Consider the following 17,512-nt stretch of genomic DNA (forward strand, 5'->3'; position numbering starts at 1 on the left):
CTAATTGGTCACACGTAGCGATATGTCGGCATTTACAGTGCAACAGGGAAAACAATGTCAATGATACATAGATAGCAAAATTCAAGAATTTTTTAATTTTTAGTGATTAGCGCAAATGTGAACACATGAGTTAATATGAGAACCTAAAAATTTTAATAAAATTTCTAGTTTCAAGTTGCTCAAATGTAGCATTTTCTCTTAAATTTCATATACCAGACCATGTTCAAAGGACATGTTTAGGTATAAAAAAGAAATTTCATGTGCATATTTAATGCAGAATAGGGCAATTTATACTTTGAAAAATACAAAGAGACACAGAGTTGTGATATTTACAAGAATTTTTTCCCCCATAAAAACGGGGGCAGAAAATGGCCCTTATTCAATAAAGTCCTTTCAGGTCTAACACAAAAATCTAAGAAGGAAACTTGATTCACATGTGCAAAATACTTATGCCAGCACCAAAACTAAAACAAAAAGTCCAAATAAGTAAGAATAATTTAGAATAATGCCAAAAATGTTTGTGTCCTTAAAATATGACAAGGTCATAGTATGTATGTCAAACCCACACTCAAAGCACTGCTGTAAATGCATGACACTGATCCCAAGGTCAAAAGGTTGAGTGAGCATTGCACAGAATGAATTAATTCGGCTTCAAAATGATTTACGGAAAGTACTAAGAAAATCCATCACATGGTTAGAAAATAAAGGCAAATGAAAAAAGTCTTAACCAAAAAAGTTAATGCAAATTTTCTGTGAACTTGACTACAAGGTCAATGGGGGAAGCTTATGTCACAGAATAATAGAATCCATCATATGCATTGGTATAGGACAAGAAAATTTCACCACAGGGTCCGAATTTTATATCAGACATGAGGCTGTGGAAGTTAGCACTTTTGATGGATTATTTTATTATGTTTCTGAATAAAAAAATTTACAACTAAAGTCAAAATGATGCTTTGTAAATACTGCTTAACTTTCAAACAGCAGAACACATACTGAAAATGTTCAAGTGATTATTGAAATTGGGAAGTGTTTTCTACTTTGTGTACACTAGGCATTAGTCAAAATAGTCCAGAAGTCAGGACAAAGGTCATGAGTGAGGCAGAAAAAAGCTATCCTGCATCAGTGTTCCACAATGGAAAACATCATACACATAGAATTGTAAGAATGAATTGCTTAAGCTTTCTAATGATTATCCCAAATATGAAGACATCCATCAAGGAGTTTAAGAAATGAAACCAGAGAAAAACAAAAGCTGAACCAAAAGCTCAAATGAAAATGTACTTCGACTGTGAAATCAATTCCAAGGTCATAGGGGTGAGCAAATGTTGCTTCATAGTGATTTATGCCAAGAATGAAAAGAGCCATCGAGAAATTTAGGAAATAAAATTTAACCAAAACCCTGACACAAAGATTCTACAACTGGGACATCAAAAATAAGGTAAAAGAGGCAAGCAAGAATGTAATAAAACGAACTGTCTTAGCTTCATAACATAGGGAATACAGCCAAACATAGATACAATTTAAAGTTTTGTGTCATTTTCACGTGAACTCTTCAAGTTATCCGAGTACTATGGCATATATTTAAACAAGAGTCCATGGAAACCATCTCTGATATTCTTCATCAAGATTTTCAAATTAACTACTGTGGTACATATACTGGGATGTCACATCAGAACCATTTTTAGTTAGGACCAGCATGCCATTATTAGAGGTATTTTGGTGAAAACCTCATGTCAATTAGACCACTGATTGAAAGGGAGAAGCTACATCATGATTGTCAAGACTGCCATTAATACTGTATGTCAAGACTGCCATTCATACTGGATGTCAAGACTGCCATTCATACTGATGTCAAGACTGCCATTCATACTGGATGTAAAATTGGGACCATATCAATTTGAAACCCACTAGGATGTGGTGTTAAAACACGTTATTGTCCACTTTATAAAAGAGTAATGCTGATATGTTAATGGCAGTAACATTCTTCTCAAGGCTTGGCACATCAGAATGTATCAGTTATTGGCAAGCTACTCATCCAAAAGGCCTTCAAATTACCAGTGTCATGAATTTTATCCGAGATGCCCAATAATTCATACAAAATTTGACATTTGAGTAAAATTATGAAGGATGGATGTTCATCATTTTCATCAACTTCCATCAAGGCTTTGACCATATATACATCATGACCACTGAAACCACACTGATCATCTAGATGGCTGGACTGGTTTGTCAGAAGACTGCATAGCATATGGTAATTGATAAAGGGGCCTTTCCAGCTGGCATAGTTGGAATGTAATCCCACATGCCCAGCTTCAAAGGGTGGGAATAGGAACTTAGGTCCAGTGGGTTGCAAAATTCAGTTAAAAATGGACCTAGTTTCATTGAACTTGCTCATTGACATTCAAGATAGATAGCAGAGCTTGCTTTAGTATGAGTATCAAACGCAATTCTAATATAGCTTGAGTGGAACTGCTTGGCATGGGTTTGACTGATCGCAACCGCAGGTACTGTTGTTTTATATATCATTGCATGGGGTAGAAGTGAAATCCTAAAGCCACCAATAAAATTGGTCAATAACTATAAATTTGGATTCAAAAAATTGATTCTTCATTTTTGGAAGGTTTTGTGCATGCCCGTTCTTAGCGGCCCTTCAACTGCCATTTCAAGAAATTAGATCAAACATATTCTGCCTACACTACACACAAGCTATATAGGTGTGAGGAAGAACATTTTGTGCAGGAAAGGCATGACTTGTAGTTATCACTACTATCACTGCTTTAAAACATCTATACTCTAATCTAATTAAAGTAAAAGAAGAAAACAAATAATAATCATATGTAACCAATTGTTCCAACAAGCAAACTTGCATCACCAAGATGATCAAAGTACAAAATCGACCGAAATTTAAGTGCAATACAATTAAACTGGTGAAAACTTGAGTCTTACCAATTAATACCACATGGACAACCAGTCAGCAAAACTTTGCTTAAATATGAATAAATCCAAAAGGAAAAATGCTAATTTTGTATACATCATGTACATCAGCCTTACTATAAGAATGAAGATAAATGTTGTCCGATCAAATTTTTTTATAAATTGCAAAGTATTTTTAGAGGCACTGTCCACAGTTGCAAGCAAAAGTTTTAACTAGTAAACATCTGGGATACAAGCAGCAACCTAACCTGAACAAGGGGAGTTAATTGGTATGTTACTTCCTTTCACCTGTATGATGTATTAGACAAAAAAAAGGCACTTCATATTTCATGGAGAGCTGGATTCAGAGGTAGCAGAATCATTTCCTAATGTCAATTTCTTAATTGTAATGTAATTGATTTGGATTTTTAACGTAGCTTTAACAATTTTTCAGTCATATCGCTAGGATGTCTGCAGTGTGACAGTTTATAGTGATGTCTAGCACTGGGGCATCATGCCACAGACATGTAGCATGATGTCCCACCCAGCCACATTATCCTGACACCAGGTCGACCAGTCCTAACACTAACCTCTTAATGCTGAGCGCCAAGTGAGGCAGCTGTTAGTACCATTTTTGTAAGTCTTTGGTATGACTCAGGTATCGAACCCACGACCTCCTGCATCCGAGACGGGCACTCTAACCACTAGGCCACCAGAGCAGTGTAATGTAATTGACAAAGAACAAATCTGACTTATTTCAGTCATGGTGACCTTACCTTTTTACCTTGAAATCGATACAGCTCTTCCTTACCCCAAGTGCAAGCGTCCACAAAGATTGATCCAGGTATGTTACATATAACTGTTATTGTTACGAAGCCACCCCTCTTTTTTAAATGTTTGTACAGAAACCATTTCTTTTCAATGTTACTGTGACAAAGGCATTTTTGAACCCCAAACTGACAGGATTCTTCCTCACCACAAGTGCAACGTCTGCACCAGATCTATTACGTAGCGCTACCATTTCGGTTGATCTTTAACAAGTGCTAGCCATTCACAAGATTTTTAAACTGCCTATGATGGAAAACTGAAGTTATCATGTAAAAAAGAAAATCTTTATGGACAGAGTCATATAATACGCTCCACAAAAAGGCAAGCGATTAAAAACTGAGCATCTGACATTTTTTTTTGCCTGTACAACAAATTTGTTTTAACCTACCCCCCACTAATGAACACGAGATCTTCCCATTCCTGAAAATGAATAATTTATTTAGTCACTGATACTGTCAAAACAATGGGTTCCAGTATGCTAAGTTCACAAGTTTACAAAAATATCCGGAACACATTTAAACCCTCGGGTTTTTGCATTTAATCTTCATTTTCAAAATCAGCATCCTGTTCTGGCAAACATCTGAATTTAGCAAGCTATGTTTTATCCCACATCAATTTTTAACTTGTGATATTGATGGTTTGAATTTACAATGGAATCCTATTTTTACATTTGTACACATTAAATTACCAGCATCACCTTTACCTTCCTTATCATCAGATTTCTTCGCTGTCTTGAAATATTTGTCAATTTTCTTGGGTTCATTTTTCTTCTTCTTGGCAGCTAACTGTTCTTCCTGCAATAAACAAAATTAATAAATTGTTACCATATATTCCCTAATTAATACCTTTGAGGGAATTACATTTTCCAAAATGAGGACATTTATCAGAACACAATAATGAAAAAACTGAAGAACATCTGGGGGGTCTTTCTGTCACTCAATTCAGCCATTGTAAATATCAGCAGTTAAAATGATCAACACATTTTCCCACTCAGCAGCTGGTTCAAGTAGGACTGAAGTTTAACTTTCTGCCCAGCCACTGCATCATGTTTAATACTACATGTGTGCCTGTGTAACAAAAATCATTTAGTGTCATCAACTGAGACAGTTGCAGCATGTTTGTTGTAATCATGGATCTGAAACAGACAAGTATTGAAAAGCACAGGTTTTACACTGTAACATTTAAATTTTCTGTTTTTAAAAAAGGGGAGGGGTATGTCAATTATGGAATATATGGTAAATCACCATTCAGCTTGAGTCGAGCTAAAACAGAAATGGTCAAAACCTCTACTTTTTAAAACTGTTACTTTACTTATGTAGGTCATGTTGAGAAAGCATGTTTTCAAGCATTCCGACAATGTTGAGTAGACTATTTCAGTTATTATATAAAATTCCTAACATCAACACAACATTACTGCACTAATTATGGTACAAGACTGTAACGGCATGCCATTCAAACTGAGCAGAAATATATTCTTTGTCTAGGGTCCAGAATTAACTTACTTTAGTACCAACATAATACTGATATTTGACACTAAAAACTTTCTGCAACTGACTTGCATTTCAGTACTGTAACTAGCAAAATACTAGCTTGGTATCATCAATCGCAAGCCGTTTCTGTGCAAGTAAATCTCACATGGAGAAGATTATGAAACGCCACCTGTCTTGATCAAGATACCATGACACTTGCAGAAGTAGTCTTTCAAAACAAGTTCTATTGCATACACTGCCTTTCATCCAATTCCTCTATTGAAGGAAACTTGTACAGACTGAAGATAAAATGAAAGTCTTGGCCCTGCAATGAAATTAAGCCAATGTTGTTGCAATCAAAATGTGAACATAAAAATGCAAGTCAGATGTAGACTACAGATAACCTCTTATCAATCTGAATGTAATTAAATGCAAGTCAGATGTAGACTACACATAGCCTCTAATCAATCTGAATGTAATTAAATGCAAGTCAGATGTAGACTACACATAGCCTCTTATCAATCTGAATGTAATTAAAGTTATATTTTAAATATGCCAGTGAAACATTCATTCTGATGAGCGTCAAAAATTCAATCGGTCCTTCTTGACAATTAAGAATACAAAGAAATGTAATGAAGCCAGGAATGCCGAAATCAGGTTAAAAGGATAAGTATCTTAAACAAAATGAAGCTGTCAAAACACTGTCTTCAATATTAGCATATTTTTATTCTTTTTGTTAAAGAAGAATACTTCAACTTAATCCAATTTCAGCATTCCCCCCTTCCACTGCATTCTGGACATCTAAAATGTAGCAGGGATTGTGCTGGGCTTTGCCAAAGTAGCAAAATTCGAATTTGCTCCTTATTGGCGATAAAATTTGCCATTTGGCAATCTTTTTGGCAATAACATTTTTGGCTGTTAAAAACTGCATATACAGCCTAGGGTTCGGAGTTGAGAAATTCAAAAAGGCACCATGACATATCATAATTTGCTTATTCTGATGTCTGGCCCTAGTCATGCTACCTGACTAGCTACAATCGACCATCCCTGAAACCGAGAATAACTACAACCTGTGACCCTGAAACCGATAATAACTACAACCTATGAGAAAATGGCAAATATTTTCCTTTTTGGAAAATGTACCAGAAAAAAGTTTTGCTGAGACTTCAAAGAAAACTAAATACCACTGAAGCATTGATCGTTCTGTATATAATATACTAAGCAAATGAGAAAAAAAAAATCTCTCTTGTCAATGTTTTACAATTATTTGATTTTGCCGCAGCAATAACAATGGGGCATTTGTTTGGTCCTTCAATAAGCGCCTTTAATAACAGATGAACCTTCAAAGCATGCCGAAGAGTTTTGATCAAAGAAAGTCGGCAACAAACTTAAATAAAAGCATTGTTTCATTTTTTTTAGTGACTGGAACATATTTATTGTGCCATGAAAGTTTCCTATTTGCAACAAAAAAGTTCATGCTTACGATTGCTACCAATGGAGGTTTAAACCCAAATTAAAGTTCCAATATTTATAAACAATAGATATCAAGCCGTCGAGTTAAATGAAGGTGGGACATCTCACAAGAATTAAACTTTTTAATGTGTTCACATGTTTTCATTTCTCTATGAATAACCTCATTCCCTTGGTAGCCTCAGAATCATGGTAGTCGTCACTAGCTGACTGAAATCTAGGTCAATTTAAGTACATGTACACGAACCATATAAAAAACTATACAGCCATGTGCTACTAGGATAATAACTATCAGAGTGAACTGTTTTGGGCAACGTGTTTGTTGACAATGGGATATCAATCAAACAACGACTATCATTTTTTATATATACATTTAAGTTATTTTCTAATGGGATTCGACTGATACATGAATTTTCTAACATGATCTAAAACTCGAATTCATGAATTTTTCATATGCATGTATATTATTTAACACATGGAGTGTACTACACAAATATAAGTTGTCAATATACAAGTGTATTTCAGACTAGGCCTAGTCTTCTTCATTTAATCAAAATTTTCATTTTTTTTTTCTCAGTTTAAATCCGTCATTTCTTAAAAACTTCACTTGTATGCAAAATTTTGATTTATTTTCAGCAATCCCCTCTTACTTATCTAAACATCCACTTATATCGACAATATTACCTTGGTCCCGAAGATGTCAAGAGAAACAGATTTTGAAAATTGGTGACAAAATATTGAGGTTGGCGATTCTTTTGGTGACAACTTTTTTAAAGCCAGCACCATCCCTGCCTGTACAGACATTTATCATGGATTCCACATGGAATACTTCATAAATCCATATGGAAGAGATATGGACTGAAAAAACTTATGGAATCAATTTATTTCATAAGTACTTCACAGCAAGTGAAAATTCCATATGGAATTAAGTTGCAACTTTAATCCATAAGCACTTTTTTCCATATGGAAAGCAGGCTTATGTGTTATAGTATCATGGAAAATAATCTCTGAAGAATTAATAACCTATCTGATTCAAATAGAAATATTGGTGGGAGTTAGAGTACATGTATGTGTCAGTGTAGCTGATGTGGAAGGATTAATATATACTGATAAATTTGAAGAAAACATGTACATGTCAGTTTTCTTTATTTCCACATGTTCAAAAACAGGCAAAGACATGACCCAAAAAGTAGAGAAAATGTAAACATGATCAGAATATTAATATCTGGTAGTACAAGCATAGATGAATCTTTGGACTTAGAAATTTGGTGCAAGGTGGATTTTGGACTTGATCTGAAGTTTACTCTGGAAAAAATAATTTTTTTGCTTCCTATTAAAATATGCTGTACAAAAATCATACCTTAGTTAAAATGTGACTGAAATTTTAGCAAAATCATAATATTTTTTGACATTCACTCAAATGTTCTTTTTTTAAACCAAAATTATGGTAATTTAGGAGATTTTACCAAAAATTTCTGAAAATATCAGTGAGAATTTGAAATTTCAGAGAGAGTTTGTCAAACATTCTGAAAATATAGTGATATTTTCTGATTTTAATATCACTGACATTACAATAAAAAATATCAATAAGATATAATAATTTATTTTTTGTTTCTTGTACAATTTGAATGATTTTCAGCAACATTTACATTTCCTGTTTCTGATAGCTGTAATTTTATTGTTCATTTTGGGCACAATAACTTCTTTCCACATCTTTCCCTGTTATATTTCTTTTTCCAATTTTTGTTGTTGTATTTTTGTTTAACGTCAATTGGATTTAACGACCCTCAAACAAGTTTTCTTGTCTTCCATTTTAAAACAGAAGTTTGCTTTTCTCCTGACCTGAATCTGATCTTCCTCGATATGGACCCTTTTTAATATTGTCTCCGAAACTTTTTTAAATAATGTTCTATCCAGTCCCATTCCGCAACGAGCTTTCTAATAAGTATTTGTTCCGTTTATTATTTAACACATGACGGCTGTAAAGAGCTTTCTTACTGGTCAAAATTTTGTACTTGCCTAATGAATCATCATAGTAACGGAAACTGATGGGAATGAGCATGCTTGCTAAACATGGTGATTCGAATTTTCAAGCGAGATACGAGTTTGAAAAATGTGCGGCAATGAGAACAGCTTGAATGCAAAGTCGATGGGAACGTAATTGGTCAATCTGTATGAAAACTGAATGCCAAGACTAGCATTTTGCTTTTTGTGCCATAAAGAGCTTTACAGTAGCGGCTAAAATGCTAAATATGACAAGGAATTGAACCAGGATGATTTCGAAGTTATATAATTCCAAACCAATTAACTTCCAGAATTTAAGGAGGGACAACATAAAAATCACTAGTGGCAATTGTTGCCAGATACCCATGTCTATCAAAGATAGTCATATCTTTGCTGAGCTTTCTTAGCTCACAAGTAGAATCGTCATTCAATATCGTGAGGGTATTATTGTGTGCATTATCAAAATATTCTAGGTGTGTTAGAATTCAGTGTAAAATAAGAGTAACTATATCATGATAAACATTTGTCATGGCTGCTTATGGAACAAGGACTAATTCAAGAGACCACAACAGCATCATAGTTTCTACATTAATCAAAAATCAAGTCTGCAGTACAACGACATAAGGCAGGCTCCTATCATTCTTCTTTTCATAATCAATGTCTCAAATGGATGCTATTCTGTAATTTTGCATCATTTTATATATGTGTATGTGTTCACAGATGCCTGTGCATATATTCCAGGCTTGATACTTTGATTTTTAAAATCACTTAATTATTTAGCGTCAAGCCAGATTCTTCACATCATGTTGTATATACTGTATATATTGTACATAACATATAGAAGGCCTTAAGGTAGACTAGTTCTGTAAGTAACTGAGTTACCTTCTCTAAATAAAGTCTTTATTATTATTATTATTATTGTTGTTGTTATTAACTCCCATATCTCTTGCTTTGGATGTCATATAATTACAACATGTTATAATATTTTTCATGTACAATGAAATATCACCTTGGTTAATAAAGTCTTGTTCATATCCATTATTTATTTGAAATGTCTGAAAAACTCGTGAAACTTCAATGAAATGTTAGAGATCTTGCCAAAACTTGAGTTAAAGTTTTGGTCAACATTTTGTGAAACCTTGTGAGATCTCGCCACTATTTCAATGAAAGTTTTGGTCATAATATTTGTGAAATCTCACCAAACTTTCAGTGAAATGAAAAAAACTTAAGTGATGCCATCATGGATTAGGTTTTGTATGCAAGAAAGAAATGAGGACAAGAAAAACCTATATTTCATTTGATAATGTCTGTCAAAATAAAATGTATGATCCATTTTAAAAATTATAGTGACTATTTATCAATGATTGACAATAATGTCTGAAAATCATTAGGCAGCTTACTAGAAATCTGAAGCAGATTTTTTGTATGGTTTAGGCAGAAAGAGATTAAAAAAACCTGTCTGAAATCTGCTTCAAGTCCACCTAGAAAATTTAGTACGGGATGGACTATTACCAAACTCCATATGGACCATTTACAAATTCCATATGGCATATTTCCAATTTCCATATGGACTATTCACAAATTCCATTCCATATGGACAATCTACAGATCTCATGGACTAATCTGCATATTCCATGGGATTTTCCATAAGTACTTAAGGAATCCATAACATTTCCATATGGATACACTGATCTCCAAGAGTGGTTCAGCTATAGAATAAAAATGTCCATATGGATATTTCTGTAAAAGTATGTATGGATTCCATATCCAGTCCATATGGAAAATTTTGTATGGGTGATGTAGGTCAAAGAAACTTAAAAAACATACATTTCCTTCTCTGATAATTTCAATTTATTAGAAAAAAGACATCAGAGTAAACAAAGTCTGACTAAAGCAATGACTTTAATTTGTCGAAAAGCACTGATGTGGGCTGCCAGGTGTGTGAGATATTCCTGAAACTTCGACTTCGTGTTCCAATGTTAGTCGACCTCAGAACATGCAAAATAGCGCTGTTACATCAGCAAGAAGACAGTTATCCCAAAACACCAATATCAGGGAAGACTACTTACACTGCAGTATTAGTATTAAATAAAAGGAATATTTAATTACTTTCATAATTAGTACTAATATTAGTACCCCTACTCCTACCTCGTGGACGGGGTACTAACATGGGCATATATGTGTCAATAGAGCAAGCCTTTTTTAGCCTAATATCAACAATTTGAACATATTTCTTGCAGATAATGAAATAGATTGATTAGTCCTCTTATCTAATACCAGAAGTATTGCAAATCATTGTAGAAATAGTTGTAAAATCTGGTTTACCTTTTTATCAGATATTTTCATTTAGATCATCCGCCATATTAATTCAAATAATAATTACTTCCGTTCTCAGCCTCATTTGTTTGTGTGCCATATAAGGACATTGAGGTCTTATTTGGAAACGTAAACAGATTGTAATATAAATATGGCGCGGCTTGAATAAAAAATTCTGTGCGTAAAAAGTAAAAATGGTTTATCTGCAACTCTGAAATTCCACCAAGAAGCAATTACAGTGCAACCCCGCTATAATGTGAATTTGGATATAACGTGGTCATGGCATGGCTCCTGAAATTTCATATATTCATTGGCACATGAAAATATATTTTTTATTCAAAGTACACGAAACAGTGTATAAATTTTTTTATCATTATGGGGAAGAGATCGTGTATGAATTCAAATTTAGTATAATCGTGGCGTTGTTCCTGAAATTTTAAATACATGTATGTGTATTTTTCTCATATTGAGAAAGAACATTTTTTTAAGTACAAGAAATAGTGTATAAAACGTTTATTATCATTTTGGGGAAGTGTTCACATATGAATTTTAATATAATATGATCATGGCGTAGCTTCTGAAATTTAACAATATCACCAGGTTCTTAAAGTGTTATGCCAAAATAAACATTATCAAAAATATTACTTATTACTGGTCCATGAGTAAAGTCAGTAAGTCGTCTTTGTGACTGTCTTCAATTAATTCTGTATACAATTCTTGCTCAAACAATAGCTAACATGTGTTTCTTCTTTAACTGCATACACAACCAAGCAGCAGACAATGCAGTGTTGATAAAAGATTCTCACAGTTTAATAAACATCAAAAACAAAGCCGCAAAGATGTTTGCTGGGCCTGGCAGTGTTATTTGACGCAATCAGTTGACCAGTAAATAATGTCCGCTTTATTAGCTGGAAAGTGAAAAGGTACGAAATTGTACATGCGTTCAACTGTAATTTTTTTTATAATAAAGGTGACAACAAATCTAGTTGAGGCTACGACATCTTAGCTATTTCATAATATGTAAGAAACATTCCTTTCTCATTTTTTTTTTTTTTACCGGCTGAAAAGCGCCGGGTGTGTATCACACCCGTCTGCTCCGATAGTACACATAGACTCATGTTAGAACCCCGTCCACGAAGTAGGGGTACTAATATCAGTACTAGAGCATAAGGCTTGTGTGGTTTTCAAGGAATAACGCTGTAATGGGACATAACGTACTACTGTCTGAATGCCCATTTATTTTCAGTGTATCGCATACTGTCATCGCTTCTGGTATTGTTTGTTCATAGTAAAATTAATCCACGAAATTACTAGTTATATTCATCTAACATTAAATAACAAGGGCAGTGTTAAACATGTCCTAAATAAGAAAATAATTGGATTGGCGGGAAGGTAAAAAGTTGCATTCTACTTAAATAATAACAAAAATTAAACAGTATCAGGAAAAATGAGGATTGACAGGGTGCTCTGTCACCTCTTCCACTTTTCGCTTTGGATGTCTGAACTGTTGAAAGTGCTGTGGATTCCTTCTGTAGCAATTTTCCCCAAACTGACATAGTGGCTTTGGGTCAATTGCGCCTTTTCCCTTCGTCGCCATAATACCTTCTTATTGAAGAGTTCCGAAGCTTGACTGGAAATCTATTGCGCCATACGTATAGTAAGCATATGAGTTATAACCGCGGATAAGACATTATTCTTGCTAATATTACCCGTCTGATTAAAATATACACTAGATAAATTAACTAAACACTGGATTGAATAAAATAAAGAACAAACACACCGAATGATGAGTAACATAACGAATCAATGGCAAAAAAGTAGCTACTTTGCCGAGCGAATACAAGTCGTTGTAAGCTGATGTGACTACCTCGGCATGATGTGTATGTAAAACATAGTTCATACTATAATAGGTACCATAAGCTATTTAGTTATAAATAATGATGTGTTTGATTTACAAGTCGTATTAAGTTAACCACGCTTTCATATAATGTGCCGTGAGCATTTATCAGGGAGCTGCAATTAGGCGTATATAACATTTTTAATGTTGGCATTTTCAGATGATACTAAATTTAATTCCTAAAATATTAAATAAAGTTTATCATAGATATAGAAAATTTACACTGTTGTGTATAATCTGTAACTTTATTGGACACAAATCAATCAGCAACTAATTGTGAAAAAGTTTTAATTGGAGTGGACGTTACCTGCAGCTAGCAAAGTATGAGTCATTTCCGCAGATATGACATTGCTTTAGCGAATGTGACTCGTCTCAGCGAACTGAATAATAAATTATAAATTAAACAATGAACTTGGCTAAATTAAGAATAAACATATTAAACGATGAGTGACATATTGAATCAATGGCGAAAAATAGCTATTTTGCAGAACGAATACGACTTACGAGTCATCGTAGGCTGATATGACTACCTCATCATGATGTCGATACCCACCCACCCCAAAAAAAATTCGTAATCATTTTATTTCGTATTGATAAAGAAATTAAAAAATTAAACAAATATCTGATTGAATTTTGATATGTAACAAGAAGTGTCACATCTACAAACATTATATCATGTCCGCGGATATATGCCTCAGTCAACAGTAAATGAAAAAACGACGGATACAATCTTTAATGCGGATAAAGGTCATTTAATAATAATGCTTCTGACATTTTAATGCAAAAATCTAAGTCAGAACAAAAATATCATCTCAATCAAGCAATCAGCACCCACCAATCTCAGTCAGCAATGCCCGATCACCTGCTACTCGACCAGCAACACTGTTTACTCAGCTCTACGGCTGCTATGGTTCAGCTTCCCAGCTGCTATGATCAACTTCTATGGTTAGCTCTGCAGCTGGTACCACATCGACTCCGATCACTCCAATAACTCTGATCACTCTGGTCACTATGGTCAGCTATGCAGCTGCGACTCTGATCACTCTGGTCAGCTGAAAATACATCTAACACTTGTACTATGCATGACATGGGCATATACGATAAAACATAATGACGTTATATACGGTAAGCTACACAGATTCGATGATCAGCACAATAATTAAAAACAAATACACAAGTTCAGAAGTGAACCTAACTGTGCCTGACAAGAATCCTATGGTACTAAACATTTCTTAAAAATGCAACTTTATATATTGCTAATATAAATCTCCTGCTAAGTCACAAACAAGGATAGAAAATATTTGCATGATACTACGTAAGCCGAAGTTACATAGAAAATATACAAAAATAAATGTAGTACAATATTTATAACTTATACACAAGAAATTAATAACTCACGTTACCTATACAGCTGAAGATGTGCAAGTCCTTAAAGTAGACCTCTCACTGATAAGACATTCTGTAATGTAAAGATTTAGTCTTACGATGAGGCCACAATACAAAAATATCGTCTGTGCGCTGGAAGTATTCTGTTCTTCCCAACAAAAGCACTTCGCACTTGCGGCATAGGATGAACCAAACTATTTTGAAATCTTTGTACAATATACATAAATCACCCTCGGGTATCGTTATACACAAAAGTATGTTCATAATAAGGGATTGACCATTGGGGGCAAAGGGAGCTCCACAGATTTTCTTTCTGAGTCGAGATCTTTCCAAAATAAAATCCTAAACCACCCCGCCTTCTCTGATATTTATTTGGTTGATCCCTAAGCTGCAGTTTGAGTCAACCTGAAATGGAATTTGACAAAAAGAGAGGCTCATTTTTTTAATTATTCTGTGGAAATTTCACGCAATAGACAACTTATCGATATATTATAAAAAGTATATTTCAAAGGATATTTGTGTCTATTTCGAATCATTGTACATGTACATGACGACCATGAAAAATAGAGAAACAGATCTCACGGTATTTACTAAACTCTCACAAGACTAGTGCCAGATTACCGAATAGGCAGGGTAGGCACCTGCATATGGACCCCACTTCTTTTAGGGGCCCCGCGACAACGCATCAAAATAATATTGATAAAACGTATTAGGAGATAATTTGCTGGGGTGGGGTGGGGGGCACCAAGATTTTGACTGCCTAAGGGCCTCCATAGGGTTTGATCCGGCACTGCACGAGACTTGTTAACTTTCACAGATTTATACACTGAAACAAATCACAGGTTCGTTACTTCATATTTACAACGCGTGATCTCAATTATAAAGGGGGGCCCCGAGTGGCCGAGTGGTCTAAAGCGCTCTCCGTTACGGACCACTGCCATCTCACCTCTGTCTGCGTGGGTTCGAGTCTCGGATTCGGCTAATGTGGGTATGTGAGAAAGCTTGCCAGTAGCTTCTCGTGGGTCGGTGGTTCTTTCCGGGGTTTTCCCGGGTTCTTCCTCCACCATTAATACTGGCCGCCATGTATAGCCTATCACGTGCTGAAAATTGGCGTTAAACCCTACAACAACAATAACAACAACAACAATTATAAAGCTTAGGTGCATATATGAACATATATATGAATGATAAATAAATGCATATGTAACAGTGTGAATTTTGTAGTTCTCGCATGACGTTTTGCCGCGGTCAGTGTGATACGCAACAGTTAAATTGACTAATGTGTTATGTGCCGTATTAAATCGGTAGACTGCTATGGGTTTTACATCTCTGGTTTGGGACATGATTGATTTTTAATTATGATAACGGTCAGACAGATAGACGAGGCAAGGTGAATTTGGGTTTAATCAGCGGAAAAATTACAAAGTGGAGACGATCCAGAGACAATTTTGTGTCATTTGAACTAAGTGTTTTAAGTGAAATTTTTAGGAATCGGATTGTTTAATAAGGGCGAAATAGACAATTGTTATAAATTCTATGGACGTGTGTTAATTTTTGGCGGTTAGATAAATTTAATCCTGATTAGCTGAGCTACATAAGCGGGGGTGTTTGAGTATTCTCCGTCGCAAAATTAATCAGTCCAAATTTTTCTGACGAAGGGGAAGATCTCGACTCGGGCGGGTTGGGGAGGTTCGAAAGTATTTTCCCGTTATAAACTGTTCAAGGAACGGGCATCTGGAAGTGTGAGGGACTTAAAGGTACAGAAAGTTTCTGGTACGTAGAAGCGAGCGAGTCTCGAAAAGTACAAGGGAAATAGTTACATATACGTACCCATATAGAAGCAAAGAGAGGAGTAAATTAACGTTAATGACTCGAAACGAGGTTGGAGAGATTGGGGGGGGGGGAGGGGGGAGCGAACAAATGAATACGTCGATTCTGACCTGCCGCCAACAATTCATTTTGAAGTAGCGGCAAGCAACCAGGTTTAATCACTCACGCACTCGCTCGCTTATCCTCTCCCTAACTACTTACTTATTCAGTCCATTTTCTTAAACTGACTTTGATACAGTTAAGCAATGCATCAATCAGTTATGGGAGAAAATTTAATTCTGACTTTCTTATTTGCATTTTCTTAACCATATTCTGAAATAAATTAAAAATAAATAATACTTTTATTCCTATGTTTTGATATATTCAAACTGATTTGGCCCAGTCACACAAGAGGACTATATATATCTTTTGGAGGGAAAAACTTGAGTTGTGATTCAATAGGTAGAAATATTCACTCGTACTTACACTATCATTACTTTATTATTATTATTGTTATTATTATTGTTATTATTATTATTATTATTCCGAGTCGTACAAAGCTTAACTCAATACTGTATTAAACAAGAATAGGAATTAAGCAAATGTTATTGTTCATTTAAGAATTTACAATAATAAAACTTAAATAAAATAACAAATATGTAGAAATATTAAAATTTGTCAGTTTCATGAATGAAGAAAGGAAGGAAGGAAGGAATTTTACGACTGCATGCGAAGACAACACGGACTACCACGACTTTACGACTCCGACGTTATAGAATAAGGCACCAGTGCAAAAGTTTTCTATTTATTTATGGAAAATAATTTTATTTTACAATAAAGTGTATATTTTGCTTCTGAAAATTAAGTCAGTATGGAGTAATTCCTTGTTTACTATTATTATTATTATTATTTAAATGAGTTTGCTATGATTTTTTTTTTAATGAAATTGTTTATTTGTTTGTTTGTTTAATAAGAATCAGGCAATATTCCGTTTCCAAGAATGATTCCATTGACTGTAACAGAACGAAACCATTCAACACAAGTTACCGTGACGTTATCATTATTTGAGTATTTACACGGGTACCTTGACGATTACAAGTCTGGAGATGGTCTCTGGATAAATGTAACACAGTTTAAAGGAAAAAAGACAAAATCAGAAAATGGCATGTTTAATTTTATGAATTTCCTTGATCGTGTGATGAATTTTACATGAAATCACAAAACTGCTTTCACTCACAAAGGATCTCAGTTTGAAATTGGACAAATACCCTTACGTGACTCTTGATATTCATTCATAACCCCACCTATTTCCCGTTTTATATACACAGAGTTGTATTTAAGTGGAATGGGTGGGACAGGTATTCAACACTTAGTTAGACAAAAGTCTACTATTTTAGAATGGAATGAAATGATTAAA

The 17,512-nt window shown here is 34.5% G+C and overlaps 2 protein-coding genes across 3 annotated transcripts in view; one reads left to right on the forward strand and one right to left on the reverse strand.

Moving 5' to 3' along the window:
• Positions 1 to 12,625, reverse strand: part of LOC149797768 (histone PARylation factor 1-like) — a 33,425-nt gene extending 20,800 nt beyond the window's left edge. Inside the window, exons 1-2 of one of the 2 annotated variants that reach the window (XM_089962712.1) lie at positions 12,478 to 12,625; positions 4,448 to 4,538 (exon numbers count right to left, since the gene is read on the reverse strand). In XM_089962712.1, coding sequence (XP_089818838.1) covers positions 4,448 to 4,538; positions 12,478 to 12,600 — 214 coding nt within the window. In that variant the 5' untranslated portion in view covers positions 12,601 to 12,625. Of the gene's footprint in view, positions 1 to 4,432; positions 4,539 to 12,477 lie in introns of both variants that reach the window. The other variant, XM_089962711.1, reaches the window with a different exon arrangement.
• A 4,545-nt stretch (positions 12,626 to 17,170) lies between these two features.
• The window catches only part of LOC149797769 (kinesin-like protein KIF13A), a 56,584-nt gene continuing 56,242 nt past the window's right edge, over positions 17,171 to 17,512 (forward strand). Inside the window, exon 1 of the mRNA XM_089962713.1 lies at positions 17,171 to 17,258. Coding sequence (XP_089818839.1) covers positions 17,256 to 17,258 — 3 coding nt within the window. The 5' untranslated portion in view covers positions 17,171 to 17,255. The remainder of the gene's footprint in view (positions 17,259 to 17,512) is intronic.

Source organism: Sinohyriopsis cumingii, chromosome 6 (genome assembly GCF_028554795.1).
Source record: "Sinohyriopsis cumingii isolate HCF-2022 chromosome 6, ASM2855479v2, whole genome shotgun sequence".
Lineage (NCBI taxonomy): Eukaryota > Metazoa > Mollusca > Bivalvia > Unionida > Unionidae > Sinohyriopsis > Sinohyriopsis cumingii.